At 41.4% G+C, this 20998-nt stretch overlaps 1 protein-coding gene across 1 annotated transcript in view; it reads left to right on the top strand.

Moving 5' to 3' along the window:
* The window catches only part of ttyh2 (tweety family member 2), a 134974-nt gene that overhangs the window by 96346 nt on the left and 17630 nt on the right, over positions 1-20998 (top strand). Inside the window, exons 6-10 of the mRNA XM_078225547.1 lie at positions 4064-4136; positions 17205-17274; positions 18563-18618; positions 19463-19555; positions 20170-20262. Of these exons, the coding sequence (XP_078081673.1) occupies positions 4064-4136; positions 17205-17274; positions 18563-18618; positions 19463-19555; positions 20170-20262 (385 nt within the window). The remainder of the gene's footprint in view (positions 1-4063; positions 4137-17204; positions 17275-18562; positions 18619-19462; positions 19556-20169; positions 20263-20998) is intronic.

Raw genomic sequence — 20998 nt, 5'->3', positions numbered from 1 at the left:
CAGACAATGGTGAGACTGTGGAAGTCAGTAAATTGTTAAAGAGAAAAGTATAGATACATTTACCAAGATGTATTTGAGGGATAAAGGAATAGAAGGTTGCGATTTTAGGTCTATCAGGAAAGATGGAAGGGTGGCTCAGGTGAAGCATAAACACTGACATGGACTGGTTAGACAGAATAGCACGTTTTTATGCTGTATATCCAATGTATTTGTATGAAATTGGGTAGTTGTATGTATGGTGAAACCAGCATCAAATTTAATTATAAGTTGTAACTGTTGCGAAACAGTTTTAAAATAGCACTCCATTACTGACAATACAAAACATAGAAAATGCAGTCTTGTGTGAAGAGGTTCAGCTGGCTAATGGAGTTTCACCATTTCACTTGGGAAGCAGCACTTGATTGCGACAGCAGCCTCATGCTGTTCAACACATTTAAAAAGATTATTGTGTAAAGCTTTCAGATTCTGAGTTATATTGCTTATTCATCATTTAAAAGAAAATGCAATTTATTGGACAGCGTGATTTTTACCATCCTGTTTCCTTCCATGTCACTGGACCTAAATGCATTCTGTGGCCTACAGGGCGAATTAGGAGTCCAGGTTTAGATCTTTTTAAAGTTTAAAGTAAAAAAAGTTTATTTATTAGTTGCAAGTAAGGCTTACATTGACACTGCATAAAGTTACTGAGAAATTCCCCTAACCGCCACATTCCGGCACCTGTTAGGGTCAATGCACCTAACCAGCACGTCTTTCAGACTGTGGGAAGAAACCTGAGCACCCGGAGGAAACCCACGCAGACACGGGGAAAATGTGCAAACTCCACACAGACAGTGACCCAAGCCGGGAATTGAACCCGGGTCCCTGGCGCTGAGAGGCAGCAGTGCTAACCACTGTGCTTCTGACAGGCCACTAAAGATGCTTTCGCATTACGATAAGCTCAGCTAATGGAAAATGCCGTTCTCTCCCAGTCTGCTTGGAGATGGTTAAAGACTGACCTCCTGATTTCTTTCTGAGGGGTCTTGTGAACTGTCAATAGACCCACTCCCTACTCCTGGCCTTCTGAATTTTGGAGCTGGTTCAGTACATCTTGCAGCCTGATATGAATAACATAATATTGTTACTAGCGTGAAATACATGCTGAGATGAAAACGGGGACCTGTGAATGTGCACAGAAAATGTATCTCCATGGTGCCAGTCAGTATATATATGAAGCTTGATGAAAAATTAAATGGAAGGGGAGAGTGCCACCAGGAGGTTGGTAACCTGCTGCTCTCCGGGCTGGAGTTTATTACAGCTCGAAATAAAAGCTCCTTAAGTGCATGACAAACAGGCCAGCTGGATTTGTGAGCTTAGTGGCATTGTGAGGTGGGCAGTGGGACTAAGCCTCCGTGCCCTGCTGCTGTGGCGCTGTGCTTTGCGACACAATTTCACTAGCCAACACTATACAAATGTTTCAACAATAGAGTTTTTATTTTGTACATAAGTGACGTTCAGCTGCTGTTCGCCATGGAGATGTGCTGTATTCTATGCAACTGCTAAGAGTGTGGGAATTACAGAGGTTTTGTTACAACACCTGAGAAATTCTGGAGAATTTTGTCTTCCTCTACTCACTTCAGAAAATATAAATAATAAGAACATTTTGATTTGATTTATCATTGTCACATGTATTAGTATACAGTGAACATGTTCTCGGGTACCAATGCCTTGGGGTGACAAACAAGAATGGGAGGTTTTAACCAGAATTTTCTAAACCTAGCCATGCTGCTTATTTTTAGCGAATCATTACTATTTGCAAAAATAAAGCAAAAGGAACTCTACTCTGATGTTGTTTTAAAAATAATGCTGCATCTTTCCAATCTGTCTGAAAATTATTATTCCTTCACGTTCCGAACAGAACTGACGATTCACTAAATTATGTTTTTGACTCTGCCGTGGCATGACTATTTTGTGTGTGTGGGCGAGAGGAAGGATTGTCCTCGGATAATCTGACAGATAATGATTATCATCCTAATATATCTTTCATAACTGTTGTTCGTGTTGCCTTCCGGTTTTACCCACCACTGGGCAATAATTGGAAGTTGAATCAAATACTTTGCTGTGTCAATATATGAATAATTGACTTGAGATTCATTTGATTTTATTGCAGATAATAGGTTGCAATTTTTCCAATTTCAAACGGCTGTAATATCTGATTTCATCAAAGGAAGCCTCGGAGCAGTTTTATCTGGGAAAAGCCAGTTGAAATGCAATGGTCTTGATTCATGCTGTCAGTCTCTCTAACATGGAGTTAAAAGCACGTGTCTAATACTGTACAAGAGTTCTTTTGAAAGCTAGTTTTCTGAATCATCAAAGGTATCACTTAAACAGGCCCTGTCCAAGAGAAAGTTAAGATTTGAGTGGGAGAGGGTAAAGATGACAGAATTTTCAGTTAAGAATCAGAACTTTTGTCATGAAATTGAGACCAGATTGGGACTTTTAAAATGTATCCATAGTATTTTCCTATTTTCTATGCATTGAACTATTTGACTGTGATTCAAATATAATTCTGTAATCTCCGGTCAATGCCAGTTGTCACTTTGGAAGCGTTTAGAAGCAGAATTTGAGACCACATTGAATCCAGTTATTGAACTATAACAAATGCAGATTAATGGAAGTCTGATAATTTAATTCCCTGGGTACACGTCCAGGCTTCATTTAACACAAATAACCTAGCTGCTGACCTTCATTTCCATTTCAGTTCAGCCTAATGAACAAGTGGGCTTTGTGCAAAGGGCAGCAATTTGCAGTACCCATATGCACCCACTATCTTGGGAAACCACCAGAAGTCTGTTTCTTCCAAATCCAGCTTAATAAATACATCTTAAAGAAGATACTTAGATTTCTCGGTGGCCTTATTTTCTTTCAATAATTTCTACCATAGACAACTTGCTGGGCATTTTTGCTTTACTTATAATCTCAATTAAAAGCAAATCTATATAGTTTTAATCTTCCACATTGGCCTGATGATTTTGTCGCATTTTGGCATATTGCATTTGATGGCACAGTGGTTAGCGCTACTGCCTCACAGCACTAGGGACCCAGGTTCGATTCCCAGCTTGGGTCTGTGTGGAGTTTGCACATTCTCCTCGTGTCTGCGTGGGTTTCCTCTGGGTGCTCCGGTTTCCTCCCACAGTCCAAAGATGTGCAGGTTAGGTGGATTGGCCATGCTAAATTCTCCCTCAGTGTACCAGAATAGGCGCTGGAGTGTGGGGACGAGGGGATTTACACAGTAACTTCATTGCAGTGTTAATGTAAGCATACGTGTGACTAATAAATAAACTTTTAACTTTATATTGTAGTATTTACCATATGATCTTTGGTGCAGTATAATCTGGTTATGGGTGATTAGTGGTCCTGTGACATGCTTCGTCACTCATGGTATGTGTAAAACAATGGATTTTAGGTTGTAGGGAAACTCGTTCATGGAAATAGGGTTCCTGTGTTTTCAGAACTCGGTAATAGCTTGAGAAAATCCAAATGTCAGTGGATACCTCCAGCAGCTGTAGGGAGGTATGTGGCAGCCAGGGAAAGGAACGCTCACAGATTTTGTTCCCCCCACCCCCCAGCCAGTTGTTCTGACTGACAACAGGTCAGAAGATCAAACTTGTTCAATTCCTGCCCCGTGCAAAGTACAGCTTCTCATGAACAATTCACCAAGTTGTCTGGGGAAACACCCAGCCAATCCACAATATCTACCACTTCAAATGTTCCATGACATGTAGATCAACATTATACGACTGAATTGGATTAAATGTTTAAGTGTATGGGGAAATATCTTGAGAATGAGCCAGCACAGGAGTGAAGGGCTCAATGGTCATTCTTTATTCTGAAAGTTTTGATTCTACAGCAGAAGCCTGTTAATAATATTTTGTGCTGTGTAAAGTAACTTCTCTTCAACATTAAACATGGAATCTGGCTTCAGTTGTTAATGTCCTGTAACATTGAGGGAACTAGATCTAAAGTTAAATCCTTAACGATTGCTTTGTTCTATTTGAAACTCGTTACATTTACGTTTTCTTTCCAGAGTGATTATCAGTGGGGTCCTGACTTTAATCCTTAGCTGGGGGTCCCTGGGCCTGGATACCGCTGCAGCTGTGGTAAGTGACAGAATGCTCATGGTGACCTTTCTTGCTATATGTATTTCTATCAAGTGAATAACAGATTTTTTTTAGAAAATTGCATGTGTAAAGCGTCACTATGTTTCTAGAAACTCAGAGTATAGGTATTCGGGCATGTTATGCTTTTCTTGGAATCAAAACTTGGAACTTTCCAGGCCCTGTAGGAATGGGCTTTGGGATAGGGATGGGGAGTCATAAAATTTGGACCAGAATTCTGCTGTCTGAACATGGTTTCCACGTTTTTCTGATGGCAGCTGGCATGGTGAGGAGACATTGCCCATGGATGTGTTGGGGAGGTAATTAAGGCAATTATTTGGCAAATTGAGAGCAGGTTTGTGGGATTTTTTAATATCACTAATGGTGCACAAACATCCACCGTGTTTCAGAGACTCACTCAGTTAAAGGGGGCAACAAGCAAGTGTGAGTTCAGTGTTGGCTGTCTCTGGTAGCCATCAAGAGAGTTAGAGTGGCATGCCAGGGAGAGTGGAGTAGCAAGGATAGCAGCCACAAAGCCAGGGGTGGGCATGGGGAAAGTTGTCAGCACTGCGGGGGCCTGCTGCCAGAGAGCAGAAGAAATGCACTTTAGCTGATAGGCGTCTGCACCTCCTGTATGTTAATTGGCCAGCTGCTGCCCGAACAGAATTGGCACCCACTGTTGATCCCAATATTAGGACCTGGCTTAATCACAAGTTTTAACCATGGTGGGCTTGCTGGGCTGCAGGGTTTTAAGCTTGGAGATTCTGTGGAAGAGGAAGGATTTGTGTAGCACCGTTACTTCATTCTCAGAATATTAAAAAACATCTATCTCACAGCTAACAAAACGCCTTTAAAGTGCAATCATGTAGCCAATCATTGCAGTCAGTTTGCACTGAGCAGGATTCCAAAGACAATATTTGAGATGATGGACCAGTTAAATCAGATTATGGTCGTGTAGTTTGTGGGAAGAATGTACACTGGGATTGTGTCCTCATCATTGTCCTCCTCCCACCCCCTCCTCTTAAGTTTAAGTTGATTTATTAGTGTCACGAGTAGGCTTACATTAACACTGCAATGAAGTTACTGTGAAAATCGCCACACTTGGGCACCTGTTCGGGTACACTGAGGGAGAATTTTAGCATGGTCAATGCACCTAACCAGCACGTCTTTCAGACTGTGGGAAGAAACCAGAGCACCCGGAGGAAACCCACGCAGACACAGGGAGAACGTGCAGACTCCACACAGACAGTGACCCAAGCCGGGAATCGAACCCGGGTCCCTGGTGCTGTGAGGCAGCAGTGCTCACCACTTTGCCAACATGCTGCCCATGTTACAATGGGATCTTTTCTGTTTATCTTAAAAGGACACAGCTTGGTTTAACACTTCGTAGACAATGCAATGCAGAATTCCCTTGGAGTGGACAGGGCAATTTAAGTAAAAGCCTTTATTCCCAGCCTCTGTCACGAACACAGTTGTACATTTCCAATTAGTTATTTCCGTGCAGCAGGGTCCTTCTGCCTTCCCTCATCAAATCCTGGCTATTGGCTTTGAAGCCAGGAACTGTTCAAAAGCTGATCGTGGTTGCTTCTTAACGTTTGGCTCTCTGCCCCACCTTGAATGGAGTGCCTTGTCTCCTTTTCACCTCGCAAATATTGTAAGTACTATTCAGCAAACTGTACGTGTTAAATCCGGAAACATTTATTGGTCTCCTTGTTCCCAAGCCCCCTGCAAAATGAGTCAGCAGTGAACTCAGTATGCAGAAGCTGTTAGTAAGGCACTGGAAGTGGCTGATTATTTCTCTCCCTTTGATGCACTGATTATTGCTTTAAGTGAATTTGATAAACATTCAGACTACAATACATCTAGTAGATCTGCAGTGCTTTTGCAGAGTAATGTATGTGAAATTTAAACCCTCAGAAGAAAATGCACTTCAGATGAAAATCAGATTCAAGTCCTTTCACGCGATGCGTTGTTCTAATTTAAGTATGTCTGTGGCGAAGGTTTTAAGTAGGGGGGATTTTAGTGCCATTCTGAGTGGAATGCAGTCAGTGGAAGTGATACTTAAATGCTGAAATTGACAAGCTAAATACGGGCCACAGATCAAAGCCAGGGATGACCTGGTTTTGCATGGTTCAAGTTGCTTGGTTTTACGACAAAACTTCACTGCTCTTGGTTTCTTTGATTAAAAACAAGCAGGGGAAATAAAAACAAGCCAGCGGTAACTTATCTGAAGTGGCAAATACATACCCAGGTTCAAGAGGAGAGAATTTGATCATGTTGCATACTCCTAGTCACAATCCACTACCATCTGGAATTTCATGTGTGTGCACATCTGATGAGAATTTAATTTGACTGTGATGTGCTTTGCAATCAAACAACTTGCTGGAACCAACTGTCCAGTCACAAATGGAGAATGACAACTGGAGCAAAGTGCTATTGTGCCTTTAGCACAATTTGCAGTGTCTGGAGGAGAGGAGTTGAGAAGAGGTCACTATCGTTTATTGATTTGACAGTCTAGTTACCTCCTTTGTACATGAGGTTTATTCGGATCAATTTCAGGAATTAACAATACTTCACACCCTGGCTTGAGAGAGCAGACACATTACAGCCAAAATAATTAGTAGTAACTAAATCATAGTAAGTCCAATAAGCAATTTAGGAACTTGTGCCGACCTTGCTACTGCAAGAAATAGTTGAGGTGAATCGAGGGGGGGAAAAAAAGACGTGTATTTATGTAACAATTTCATGAGCACTTAATGTCTCAAAACAGCCAATTAAATACTTTTTATTGAAGTATTTTTTGAAATGTAACCAATTTGCACACAGCAAACTCTCACAATCAGCAATAATGCTAACCAGATAATCTACTTTTTATGACGTCGATTGAGGGATAAATACTGGCCTGGACACCCCTATTCCTTTTCAGAATAGCACCATGGCATCTTTTACATGCACCCAAGCAAGCAGTTGGGGCCTTGGCTTAACATGTCATCTGAAAGACAGTGCAGCACGCCTGCAGTACTGCACTGGAGTGTCATCCTTGATTTTTGTGCTCAAGTCCTGGAGTAGGGCTTCAACCTGGAACCTTGCGACTCAGAGGGAATAAATGCATTTTAAAGAGAAATTAGATATATAGACATGAAAGAGAAAAGAAGAGAAAGATATGTTGATGGGATGAAATAAAGGAAGGTGCGAAGAGGCTTGATTGGAGTTGACACCTGTTTGGCCAAATGGCCTTTTATTGAGCTATAAATATTGTGTAACTGCTTGAAGCAAGAGATGCATGTCAAAGCTGACAGTTCTACCTGCAATTTTGTACATTATATTTCTATATTTATTTATCCCAGTGGCAGATAAACTTCCATTTTGATGCTTGTCTTTTCAGAGGTGTGTTTTTTAAAATATTAGCACTCATTTCATCAGTGGCTTTGTTGTAGTTGTGGGAGTGGCAGGGGAATTAAATTTGGAGCAACTGACTGACCCAGGCTCTGAAAGGCTATGTTTGAAAATACGAGCAGCCCTGCCCCTGATAGTCAGCCACCAATCGAGGGATTTTTGGACCCAGTCCCAAAGATCTAGCAGCATTAGTGGCAGCCTTTCCCAACATGTTCAAGACTCGCTAGCTGCTTCTTGTCTGTCCACCTCCCTAGTTCCTGGTGCTGCTGCTTTCTGCCGACTGAGTTGCACCTACTGTTGCCTGTAACGTAAAGTTTATTTACTAATCACAAGTAAGGCTTACATTAACACTGCAATGAAGTTACTGTGAAATTCCCCTAGTCGCCACAGTCTGGCGCCTGTTCGGGTCAATGCACCTAACCAGCACATCTTTCACAATGTGGGAAGAAACCGGAGCAACCAGAGCAGACACAGGGAGAACGTGCAAACTCCACACAGTGACCCAAGCCGGGAATTGAACCCAGGTCCCTGCGCTGTGAAGCAGTAGTGCTAACCACTGTGCTACCATGCTGCCCACTTAGCCTAACACCTAAGCCTGCATGCTTTGGTCTTCTGCTGTCCATACTACCATGCAGAGGGAGCACCACACATAGAAAAGTAAAAAAAAAAGGTTAAGGGAAAGAGAAAAAGCATGTAGAAAGGAGATGAAGAGTTGAAGGCAGAGACAAACTGACTAGCTTTGCGGGTGTGGATTCTGCAGTGGAAGCATTGTCCCTTTTACCTCAAGATATGGAACAGAGTGTGTTTGTGGTGTTCTTAGGCTGCTGGCAACTACCAATTTCCTTGTTAACACACAGTCTATTTTAGCCAGATGTATTCCAATCAGACTGGATTCTCGATGTCAAGCCGCACACAGAGATGTCAATTTTCACTTGAGTTTAAAACCATTTGTCAGCTCTGATGCTTGAAAATTCAGTGCCTATTTCAACCATTCAACATAATGAAACCAGGATGATGTGTAGGCAGCAGTGTGCATGTAATTTCTTTCTTGTGATCTTACTGCTTATCTGGTGTTAATTTAAAAAAACAAATATTTTCCCAGATTTTGCAAGTTATAAATTGCCAACAATTTTTTTCAAATTCTGTCATGGGATGTGGGCATTGCTGGCTGGGCCAGCACTTATTGTCCATTCCTAATTGCACTGAGTGGTTTGCTTGGCCATTTCAGAGGGTGGGTCTGGAGTCACATGTAGGCCAGACCAGGTCAGGGCATTTGATTTCCTTCCCTATAGGACATTAGTGAACCAGATGGGTTTTTACAACAATGGTCATCATTAGACTTATAATTACAGATTTTTAAATTTAATTCAAATCCCATTATCTGCCATAGTGGGATTCAAATCTGGGTCCCCAGAGGATTACCCCGGGTCTCTGGATTGCTAGGCTAGTGACAATGCCACCGTCTCCTCAAAGAGTGGATTCTTTCAAGAGTGGATAAAGTTCCACTTTTCAACACCATTCACAATAGGTTTCAGGGTTTTCTTGTTTCTGGAGTGTATAGAATCATAGAAACCCTGCAGTGCAGAAGGAGGCCATTCGGTCCATCGAATCTGCACTGACAACAATCCCACATAGGCTCTATCCCTGTAATCCCATGTATTTATCCCGCTAATCTCTCTAACCTACTCACCCTGGGACACTAAGGGGCAATTTAGCATGGCCAGTGCACCTAACCCGCACATCTTTGGACTTTTATCATGTGGTCCCAAATGACATTCAGGAACAGGTATTGTTTTTAAGATTGGAAATTTGTAGAAGATCGAAGGGGTAATCATATAACTACATTGTATTTATGTATTTCTACATGATTGAACAATAAACTGGAAGAGCAACCTAAATACTGACTAAAGATGAATCATATTCATATATTCCCAGTTCACTTAATTAGCTGAACATATTCTACATTACATAAGTGGGCATTCTGCCTAATGTACCAGCACTGCAGACAGAGGATCTAATTCAAGGTTCCATCGTGGTGAAGCATTAAGTGCTAAATTATGGATTTATTCCAAATGCTTTTGGACAAATTGTGACATTTCTGTGCCATTCACTTAGGAGAAATGAGCACTGAAAGAATATTTCGGTCAGGAGCAGGTGGTTAACATGGGCATGTTTAGTTTGGTTAAAGTCCTTTGAATATTGCTTGAAATTTTCAGTATAGATACAAAATGATTCCCTTTTAGTTATTCCATTCCCCCATCTACAGCCCTGTCAGCTGCTAAATCTGGTAAGCAGATTACTGGCAGTAGCTGAAGTCAACTGATTGATTGAAACCATGTTGTGCTTAGTTGAAATCTTCTGATTTGATTGACATTTCTGCTGTCTTTGGGTCTTCCAACACCTAACTGGATTATTATGCGATGGCATTATATTCTCTAAATGCACAGCAACGGCAAACCTGTCCATTAAGTGTTGGGTGAATCAGTTTACTTCAGCACTTCCTTAAGTTAAGTTTTTCTTTTAAATAATTCATTTTCCCCCATTGCTATTTTTAATTCCTTTAGTTGTCTGTTCACATTAATTTGGCTCAATTTGGTTCAATTTAAACAGCTGATCGACTCTTTACAGCTGTTAGAAATGGACATAGCTTCTAGCACAGGTACCTATTTGTGTAATCTGTAAAGCAGGTTTTGAAAATGTCATGTGCAGGATGATGTTGCTTTCTGCTAAGATTTATAGATTGGGATCTTTCCATTCTTGGCTTTTCTTCCTCCTATTCTTTCCTTTTCTTTCTTCACTTTCCTCCTTAACCAATTCCTCTTTGAATATTGTAAATATTATACTGATGCCAATTATAAATATCCACATAGGCTGTTTCAGTATTAGATTTGCGAATCAAACTTTTGACACAAAAATTGCGATTTATAGACAGGAAGTGTATGTTATATACAGATATTTAATATATAGATATTTCCCATGTCCTTAAAGCTTAAAAAGTAATCATTTTAAGTACCATAGATTGCGATGCATAAGTTGACCCAGCATATAAGACAACTCCATGTTTTAGCACAAAAAAATCATGCTTTTTGCATATGCTCAGTGTCTAAGTCATCTTTACAAAATGCTAAACCAGCATTAGTAGTCAGCCTCAACTTTTCACCACAGAACAATATATTTTACTTACCTTGTACTGTAGGCCAATGCATGGCTTCAAGGAGGCAGTGAGTTGTGTTATAAAGAAGGTGCCTGGGAGTTTAAGACATGCCCACACAAAGCAGAACATGCATGGAATGGTGAGTGATGAGCAGAAATGGGTCCTTCAGCAAAAAGAATGAAGTATCAAATTGCTTTCAAGCCAAAAATTGTGATGTTTGCGAACTTGTGAAATAAATTGCTGCAGCAAGGGAATTCAATGTTAGTGAAAAACTGGTGCAAGAAGGAAAGAGGAATCTGTCCTGAAGAAGATGCCCAAGACCAAATGTGTCCTGAGAATAAGAAACCCACCACCAGCCTGAGCGTGAGAAGCATTTGTCGGAATGGTTCCATCTTCAACAGAATGCATTGCGTGTATATGCACTTAAACGGGCCAAATCAGTGAGTCCAGCAAAAATTTCAGACCAAGAGCTAGTTGGTGTAGCTGCTTTGTGTGTGTGCACCCGTGTGTGTTGTCATCCGTACATACATCAACTTTCCTGCAGGCATTTCTGTGCATGCCCATGACAATGGTTGAAGACAGAGAGAAATTATGGATCGGTAATGTGTGGAATAAGTATCCTGTTTGCTTATGTAAACAAAGAGCTTATTAGTGTGGGACATCTTCAGATCCAACATAAATAATACGATCAAAATATGTTTGTGAAGAAATAGCACCCACATTGTAGATACATCAAGGAATCTAACTAACATCCATAGTTCAGCCTTTGGATGTGTGTCTCCACAAGCCAATGAAGGATAACGTTTGTGGTGAATGGAACAGGTGGATGGTTAACGGAGAAAAAAACCTCTCAGAATGAAAATCTGTGTGGTGCCCCGCTTGATACAGCGCGTGGTTTCATCATCAAATTGTGGGATACTATAAATGTGCCAATTGTCATCTGATGGTGGAATATGGAATATCTGCATATATCCAATGAAGAGGAAGACAATTTGTTGTGGGGGTGGGGGCAGAGGTGGGGAGGAATGGTGGGGACAATTCCAAAAGGAAAAGCGCCAATTCCAGGTTGGGATCCTTTTGATGATGTCATTGCCAAAGTGACTCAATGAATTTGGAGAACATTTTAAGTTCTCTGCCGAAGACAATGAATTTGACAGTTTTAAAATGCTTTAATCTTCGTTTGAGGTATCATTGTATGAATAATTCATTCAATAAACCATACCACACAATACAAATTATCGTTATGTTTACCTTCACATTTCAAAATTGAGAACACCCACACCGGCAGTTCACATTTTATATTGGGCAAATGTCGAGCACCCCCCCCCACATTTGGAGGCGTCAGAGGTTGACGATACGCCATAATCTACAGTAAGATCAAGATAATACTTAGCACTGCTACCTACAGTTGCCTTTCTAGAGCAATAACTTCATAACACTTCATTTTGTATATATAATTAAGAAAGATTATGGAAAATAATTATAGATATTAAAATGGAAAGATAAATCCTAGCACTTTCAACAACATTAGAATATGGATTCACGAAAGATCAATTCTCTGGTTTTTGGAACTATCTAGTGAGACTGTAATTCAGTTTTTAAGATGAGGTCTGCAGATGTTTCCCTGATTGATTCAAGCTGAAGGATGAATGAGCAAAGTATAGGCTGGCTGAGGCCAGAAAAGGCATTTTAGTCTCTTGACAATGTGGTCTGTATAAGTACATCAAGAATGAGCTAAACTCAACATGTTCACCCATTCTCATATCACCGATATCCTGTCATCTGCTGCCTTTCACACACTTGCCCAAAATTGCTTTGAAGACTTTTTTCCCCCTTACAATGAAGGTTAAAAACAGGCAACGTGGTTAAATTGTTAGCCATATTCTAATCCCTTGGGATTTCACTTCAATTTGACAGGTGTGGTTTTCCATATTTCATTGACTTTTGGCTTTCAATTCCAGTTGTTTTTAATCCAGCTGGCTAACTTGTTAATTTTTTGAATCCTAACCTCTTCTGGAAGTATTACCTTTAGAACTTTATCAAGTGTCTTATGAGAATATAAGTCAAGACATTCTGAAATAACTCTTATTTTACTGCTGCTTGGTTGTAAGGGGGTTGGTTAGCTCAGTTGGGGGCGGGTTCATGATGCAGAGCGACGTCAACAGCACGGGCTCAATTCCTGGGCCAGCTGTGGCCTTTAATTGTTTAGGACCTAAGATCTGGACTTTTCACCCCAACCCTCGTTATCTCTCCATCTGTCTCCCTTTAAAACCTACTTTTTTTTGCCAAGCTTTGGCCACCTGTCCTGATGTCTCCTTCTTTGACTCGGTCTCAATTTTATCTTGCTACTGTGAAGCATCTTGGGATATTTTATAACAATAAAGGTGCTGCTGTTGTTTCTGACTCAAAGTGCCTAATCAAAGACAATTTCCCATCATATAGGCTGGGATTTTCCAATCCTGTCAGTGGCAGGCATTGTCGTGGGCGGGTCAGGAAAATTTGGCCAACTCTCCAAATTTTCTGCTCCTGCCTGTGATGATGCCAGTCACTGGCGGGACTGGAAAATCCCACCACAGGGCAGAATTCTCCCAACCTGTGGTAGGTTTGATTGTGGGCGGGCGCGGAGAATCTGGCAAGAAGCAAAAAGTTGGAAACCCGCCAGCGTGAAATCTTTTTGCAATTCTCCTAATGGCAGGTTAATGGCCAACAGGTTAATGGTCGCTTTTCCCATTGGCAGGTGGCACAGACAGCATTTGCATTTATTTGCATCTCATGAATGCTCATTAAAACAACTTCCTGCCAGCATCCCATCAGGCCTTTCAATCTTGCCTCATGCCAGCGGGAAATTATGTCAGCATCAAACCCAATTGTTAATGAGCGGCGTGCACAAGGCGGTCCTCAGAGACTTTGGGGTGAGTGCAACAACTTGGGTGGGGTGTAGTTGAATCGAGGGGCAGATTTCTTCTCGTGGCTGCAAGCCTTTTCCTCCTGGGTTGCTGACGTCCTGCACAGTCTGGTGAAGACAGCTAGGCTGGAGAGATTGATATGAATGTGTTGAACTGGTATTTCATTGTGGTGCCGGGACCTTTGAACCTGCCAGCTGATGGCCCACCTGGTGACTGAGGGGAAAGTGCTTGTGCATAATTAACGAGGTTCCAAGCGCAGGATGTGGCACCGGGATCCTGGCATCTGGTCAGTGGGACAGGCACTGCCAGAACCACCCGCCACCAACTTGGTCTCAAAATGGGATAATTCTGCCTTTAGTCCTTTGCACCAAACCTTGGGATCATTCGTTTATTGAGGGGACTTTGATACCATGGGCAGGAGTTATGCAACACGCTGCATGTTTTACAGAGGTGGCCCATCATTGGTTGACGGCAGGACCTTCTGATCCCGCCATTGACAACAGTGTTTCTTTCCCATTGAATGCACCCCTCGCCACTGGGAAACCTGCGTTGGGTGTACGCCATCAGCGGGACCGGAAGATCCTAGCGGGAACGGCCGGAAAATTACAGCCCATGTGTTAGCAGAGTACTTACTAAAAGAGGATACAGATGATTTTTTTGAGTAATATACATTAATCTGCCTTGAAATTTGCTCAGAATGCAACTGTCGACACACGATCTGTTGATTTTGGAGCTCCACTTGCCTTCCTCTGCACTCCTTCAAACAGGTTCTTGGTCATCTTACTAGCTCTGCCTGATTGGATTTCAGGGGCCTGTTTCATCTTGTGTTCTGGGTCTATATGGGGTGTTTTTTTTAGGGTTTGCCTGTTGGACTGTTACTCCTAAAAAAAACGTTCTTGTGTGTACACAGATCTATATACACTACAGTACTCTACATGAAGTAGTACAACTGCTTCCCATCAGATCTCAGTCTTTTAGTCATGTGACATTGCATCATAGTTACATCGGTATCATATGCTCCTGCTAACCCTTTATTCTACATCTCTCCCCAGGTCTTTATCCCAATGATATACATGGTCCCCCAAAGGCTCATGTTTCACAGGGTTAGTCTCTTGTGGTGTCTTGACTCATCTCCCCAATCTGTCCCTGCTTTCATTTCGAGGTTAAGCACACTCTCATTGTTCAATAAACCACATGGGTAGTCGTAGAATTTAATGATACCAAAGCTCCTTGGTTACTTCTGATATTTCCCTGTTCTGTCTCAATTCTGTCAGAGCTCATTCTATTACAGTGCATTCTTTCTGTTGAACTCATATCCACACTCTCCCTGGGCCCTCGTGCCCTGTGTACAGTTGACATTACGAACTTGACTGTCTTTGTTGTTCCTCATGCATCCTAACTTTCTCATGATCATCTGAGGTAATGTTAGATTATAGTGTTGTAGAGCTGTTGTATTCGCAGCCATCTTCCCACCAATAGCTCCAATGGCAAGAACATGTATTTTAGCAGTGAGGGGTGTAGTTAAGAAGGGCTAAGTTAATATCTTGTTTTTCATCAACTCCTTGATTGTTCGAATTCCTCTTTCTGCCTCTCCATTTAAATGAGTTTTTCTAGGTGAACTAGTCACTTGCATGGAACCATGTTCCAGCACAAAGTTATGGAACAGATTAGCAAAGTGAGGTCTGTTGTCTGACCACCATGCCTGAGATGTCACGTGTCGTGAAGATTCATCGCGATGATGTATTTGGTTGCTTCCACCACGGTGCTGAAAAGTGCTGAGTGTCAGTGGTTCACTCTGCTGTTGTCTATTCACTTTTTCATAGAAGTCATGGACTCCTTACAGTATAGAAGGAGGCCATTCGGTCCATCAAGTCTGCACTAACAACAATCCCACCTAGACCCTATCGCCATAACTCCATGCATTTACCCTGCTAATTCCCCGATACCAAGGGGCAATTTAGCATGGCCTATCAACCTAACCCGCAGATCTTTGGACTGTGGGAGGAAACCGGAGCACCCAGAGGAAACCCACACAGACACGGGGAGAACGTGCAAACTCCACACAGACAGCGACCCAAGCCAGGAATCAAATCCAGATCCCTGGCACTGTGAGGCAGCAGTGTTAACCGCTGTGCCACCGTTACTGGATTGCTCATCAGCAATTTCCTTGTACCTTGTACATCAGCCTCAGCTGCAAACATGCTTTTCTGCTCCGTAATGATGACTCCTGGTTCTTTATCACATTTTGTTTATCCTGGAACCTTAGTGTTGCCAAGGGTTGGCCTATTACTTTGTGTTGTCCTTCTGTGGACCATGTGACAGGGCGGAGGGTGACGGGGCGGAGGGTGACTGGTTGAAGGCTTTTTAAGCCATGATATTTCATCAGATAATACAGAACCACCTGCACGAGTATTGAGCTTGAATTCCAAAGGGTGACCATCAACTTCTAGTTTAATGCTCTAATAATTATTTTCTGTTTTGTTAACTTCTCCTCAGAAGGTTATTTATTTTTGCTGTGGCTCTTCCACTTCTTGGATTTTACTTGGGTTTCATTGTTATCTTTTCCTTCCTGTGAACGATGAGAACTTTGGACCTGCAGTTTGAAAATGACCTGACTCCCCACAGTTGTGGCACTCTGCTCCCCCTGCTGGCCATTCTTCCTGCTCGTGTCGTGTCGGGTCTTCCTGCCACACTGAGAACATGTGTGCTTTCCCCCTGATTTTGCAGGTTTTTAATTTCACTGCGCATTCTCCTCTCCAGTTCAGCCTGAGGGCAGCTGGGAAGAATGGTAGAATTGGAGCGTGTCATTTGCAGTAGCGGCCAGAGATGCTGGCTGAGTTTTATTGATGTGGAGATGCCGGCGTTGGACTGGGGTAAACACAGTAAGAAGTTTAACAACACCAGGTTAAAGTCCAACAGGTTTATTTAGTAGCAATTGCCACTACCAAATGCCACTACTATTTAGCATTTGCTACCAAATAAACCTGTTGGACTTTAACCTGGTGTTGTTAAACTTCTTACTGAGTTTTATTGAGCTGTTCAGGTGAATGTAAAAGATCCCAGTAAATTCCACACCCCAGTATCCTGGCCCACCTATTTCCATCAGCCAGCACCACAGATACCTAATTAGCTGGTCATTCCCTTCATGTGCTGTTTGTGGATCAAAAAAGGCTTGTGTTTCCTGACAAGACCATCAGCCACATTTCACAATAACTAACTGATTGTGAAGCAGCTCCGAATTCAAGATCAGTCGTCACAGAAACATCTGAATCATTCATGAGTAATGCTGATTTTATTAGAAAAGATTTGGTGTAGGCAAGAAGTTAGTATCTTGCAAAATAGTCTTTTGATTCCTGAAATTTATAAATAAATGCACCAATAACCCTGAATTTTGCCTCATTTTGATGTAGAACTCTTTGTATAAGTGATGTTGTAAACTACAGAACTGTGGATGCAGTTTTACTCCATATTTTAAAAGCGTCTGTGTTATTTTGGCATCACTCCAATGTACTTGGGTTATATTTCTTCCTTTTCAATTTTTTAATGAGACAAATTTATTAGAACTGTCTTTTTTTTTCCCGTCATTACAAATTGCTTATCTTTCATATATTTCAGGGGATCAGTGATTTCTGCGTTGCTCCAGACAAATTCATCATGAACATGACACACAATAAAATTACCTCAGGTAACCTTCCACACTCCCATTAAAAAAAAAATCAATTTTTCACTTCTCCTTTCCCTCAGAGTATGCAATGAATGTGGGAATACAGTTCTCCGGATCAGTGGTTTTCTAACCATTTTGTTTCGGCAGCCAGTCATTACATCTGACTCCAGACAGTCAGTGATAGCTTTTCATCTGTGGGTGCTGTCAGAGCTCAGGCTGATTCTGTTGTACACAAAATTACAGAAATTTCTAACACAGCAGTTCAGCCCACCATGCCTTTTTCCAGATTTTTGAAAGAATCTAGTCCCATTCCCACTCTCTTTTCCTGATAACTTTTACTTTATTTAAAACTTTACAAATTTTCATTTACTTCCCTTTTAAAAGCATTGAGATTCTGCTTCCGTCGTTGGTTTTGCTCAGATGCTCTATGTACCCACAGCCTCCTGTGGTTTTTTTTTCATACATATATTACTTCTTCATTTGGTGACAATTTATGCTCTTCATTTACTGACTCACTTTGACCAAACCCTTTCATAATTTTGATAACATTGATTAGAAAACTTTTTACTGTTCTGGTACAAATGAGCCATAGTTTTCCTCTCAGACTAAAACCCCTCACCCCTCGGTATCACCTCAGTGAATCTTTCTGTATCTTGTCCATGGCCTACTGTCTTTTCCAATGTAAGATTCTCAGAATTGGCCCCTATGTTCTAACTGTGACCAATCTAATAATTTGTGTAAGATTAACATCTATTTGCTTGTGTCTGCCCTACTCTGTATAACGTCGGAGTCTATCCTTTATTAACAACTTTTTCAATTCCTCCTCCCGCTTTTCAGAATTTTTCTATCTGAATTGCCCAAGTTATTTTTTGCAACTCTACTCTTTTGAGGGTTTTTCCCTTTGAGTATGCGTTTCTCCTTATTCTGTCTCAAATTTCAAATAATTATCTGCCCACAATCTGTCTGTGTCTTCCTTGAGGTTGCATTCTGTTCTCTTCGTAATTTTGATGACCTTCCCAAATCATCTCAAATGTTAAACATGCATTATTAGAAAGTAACAAAACTGCAGTGACGTTGACACAAGCCATTGAACACATCCTCTTGTCTCATTTTTCCCCAAAAATATGAAATCCAAATAATTCATTCATCAGCTGAAATTATAATTTTCAAGTTTAGTCTACCTCACATCAAGAATCTGACTAAAAATAGCTGACCTATAAGATGTGCACATTCATACATAGTTTCAGCACATAATACATGTTGTCCTATGGGAGTTCTTCTAATTGATATTTATTTGTTTCCCTTACAGAAGTGGTACATTACTACCTGTATTGCAGCCACAGCATAACCAACCCATTTCAGCAGGTATGCAATTTTTTATATTGCTGCAACTTTTGGGAAATAGTTGGATTGACTATTTTTAAATGGTTGTAATGTACAGTTTGAAATTGTGAGGTTAACGTAGAAACTAGAAGCAGGAGTAAGCCATTCAGCCCTTCGAGCCTGCTCCACCATTCATTATGATCAAGGCTGATCATCAAATTCAATATCCTGATCCCCCCCACTTCCTCCCATATCCCCCCCACTTCCTCCCATATCCCCCCATAACCCTTGATCCCTTTAGCCTCAAGAGCTATGTCTAATTTCCTCTTGAAATCAGACAACGTTTTGACTTCAACTACTTTCCGTGGTCGTGAATTCCATACATTCACCACCCTCTGGTTGAGTACACTATTCCAACAATACAGGTGCAAACTGAGTTCTTCATTATAGGCGTCAATCTATTTGAAAAGGAAGAGGGAGTGGGAATGGAACTAAGTAGATAGATCTTTGAGGAAGCTGGCATAGATGCAATGGGCTGAAGCGCCTGTTTCCATGTTGATAAATTCTGTGGTGCTATTTCATTTGTATAGATTTGAATGGGTGAGGTGAAGGAACGGTTTTCAAATAGGGGTGGAAAGCGTATGTAATGTGAAACAGAATGTGGCACAATCACATGGTACAGATTGGATGGGCCCGAAGGTCTTTTCCTGTCAACTGCTGTTGACAGGAAAAGACCTTGATTTTCTTTTGGAAAGGAGGATTTTTTTCTACTATTAATAGCTATATAATTCACATGTAAACTGAAAGCAGAATGTATTTGATTTTTGAATTTCCAGTACAACATATTGTTTGAATCAGACAACAACATTTCTTTCCTGCCCTATAGATTCTATCAATTTTCCAACGATCTCTGACTACCATGGAACTGCAGATCCAAGGAATGATGCATATTGCAGTGCCGCTATTCCCAATGGCAAAGGTAGGAGATAAAATTTCTCTTTGCAAAGCCTTCAATTTGTTTTTTAGTCTTCCTGCGATTGAATCTTTAAACATGTTGTCATCTCCCAACTCCATTTGAATTTACCATAGCACCTTGTTCCAGGCTATCCAATCAGAGTTTTGCCCCTCTCAGAATAACCAAGCTTACCAGTGGCATCCTTGTTGACTGTAACTACAGTACATTATCCCTTCTCGACCTCTGTTGTTTTGTCAAAGTCAGCCACACCATCAACCACACTTCTCCTGTGTTAATCCACCCTGTTACCCTTACTGTCCAATAATACCCAGAGCATCTCCTAAAATGGCTTCTCTTCCTGTGCCTGCACTGTTGCCTCTGGAGCCTGCCTATGATCTACTTCTCTACACAACATTATTATGACTTGTTGTGCTTCTTAACTGAAATAAGCTAATTGCGTTGTGTGCGAGTGAACTGGGATCTTCCTCAATTGCAGCATACATTGCCTTTTCCCTTAAACTCTGAGCCATTGGGTGACTCCACATTATTTATGATACTTTGAGATTGGGGTTAACGTGATACTTGCATGGCTGAATATGTTTGTATGCAAAAAAAATCTGTCCATTCTATTTTCACAGAAGGATCTTCTTGGGATACAGACACTGCTGAATCGATCTGAATCAAATTTGCACCAGCTCACAGCAATGCTTGACTGCCGAGGACTCCACAAGGTGAATTGTCAAAGAAGTGAAGTGATACCTTTGCTTGTTTTAAACGATTTATGTTTTTGTTTTCTATACTCCGTTTGCTACCTTTTCCCGATGGGGAGTACTGCATGCGTGTGCACTCCCATTTGTCCTCTTTCTATGAAAATACAGTTAAAGAAGATAGTGCACTTTTGCAAGATGCAAACATAATAATAGTTTGTAAGTCATGTGATTGGCCCATTTTGGTGTAGGCCTGCCTGATGAAAAAACAGTTCTGTGTCACCCTTAAAGTGTATTCAGGAGAATTAAATAACCATATATCAAAATCATTGCAGGATTCCCTCCAAGAGTTGATTTTCAGCAGATCTCAATGTTAGTTGTTTGCGGTCCTATTATTAGCAGGTCAGTTTTCTGTACTGGCAGACTTGTAAAGGAATAGGCTTGGAGACCTCATGATGTTGTAGTCTGCAGCCTTAAGATATAGATGTTGCTGCCTTCGCTGCTACTGCTATTTCTTGCTGTGTTGTTTGCAGACTGAGTGGTTTCTCCCTGGTTCGTGGGATAATAATATATTATCTATGGTTGGTTTTGGTCATGGTTTTGGGGGAGGTGGTGGTGTAGTGGTATTATCACTGGACTAGTAATTCAGAGACCCGGGTTAATGCTCCGGGGACCAGAGTTCGACTCTCACCACGGCAGATGGTAAAGTTTAGGGGCGGCACGGTAGCACAGTGGTTAGCACTGCTGCTTCACAGCTCCA

This window comes from Mustelus asterias, chromosome 12 (genome assembly GCF_964213995.1).
Source record: "Mustelus asterias chromosome 12, sMusAst1.hap1.1, whole genome shotgun sequence".
In the NCBI taxonomy this organism is placed as follows: domain Eukaryota; kingdom Metazoa; phylum Chordata; class Chondrichthyes; order Carcharhiniformes; family Triakidae; genus Mustelus; species Mustelus asterias.
Note: the sequence above shows the minus strand (reverse complement) of the source record. Positions and strands in the feature narration are given on the sequence as shown.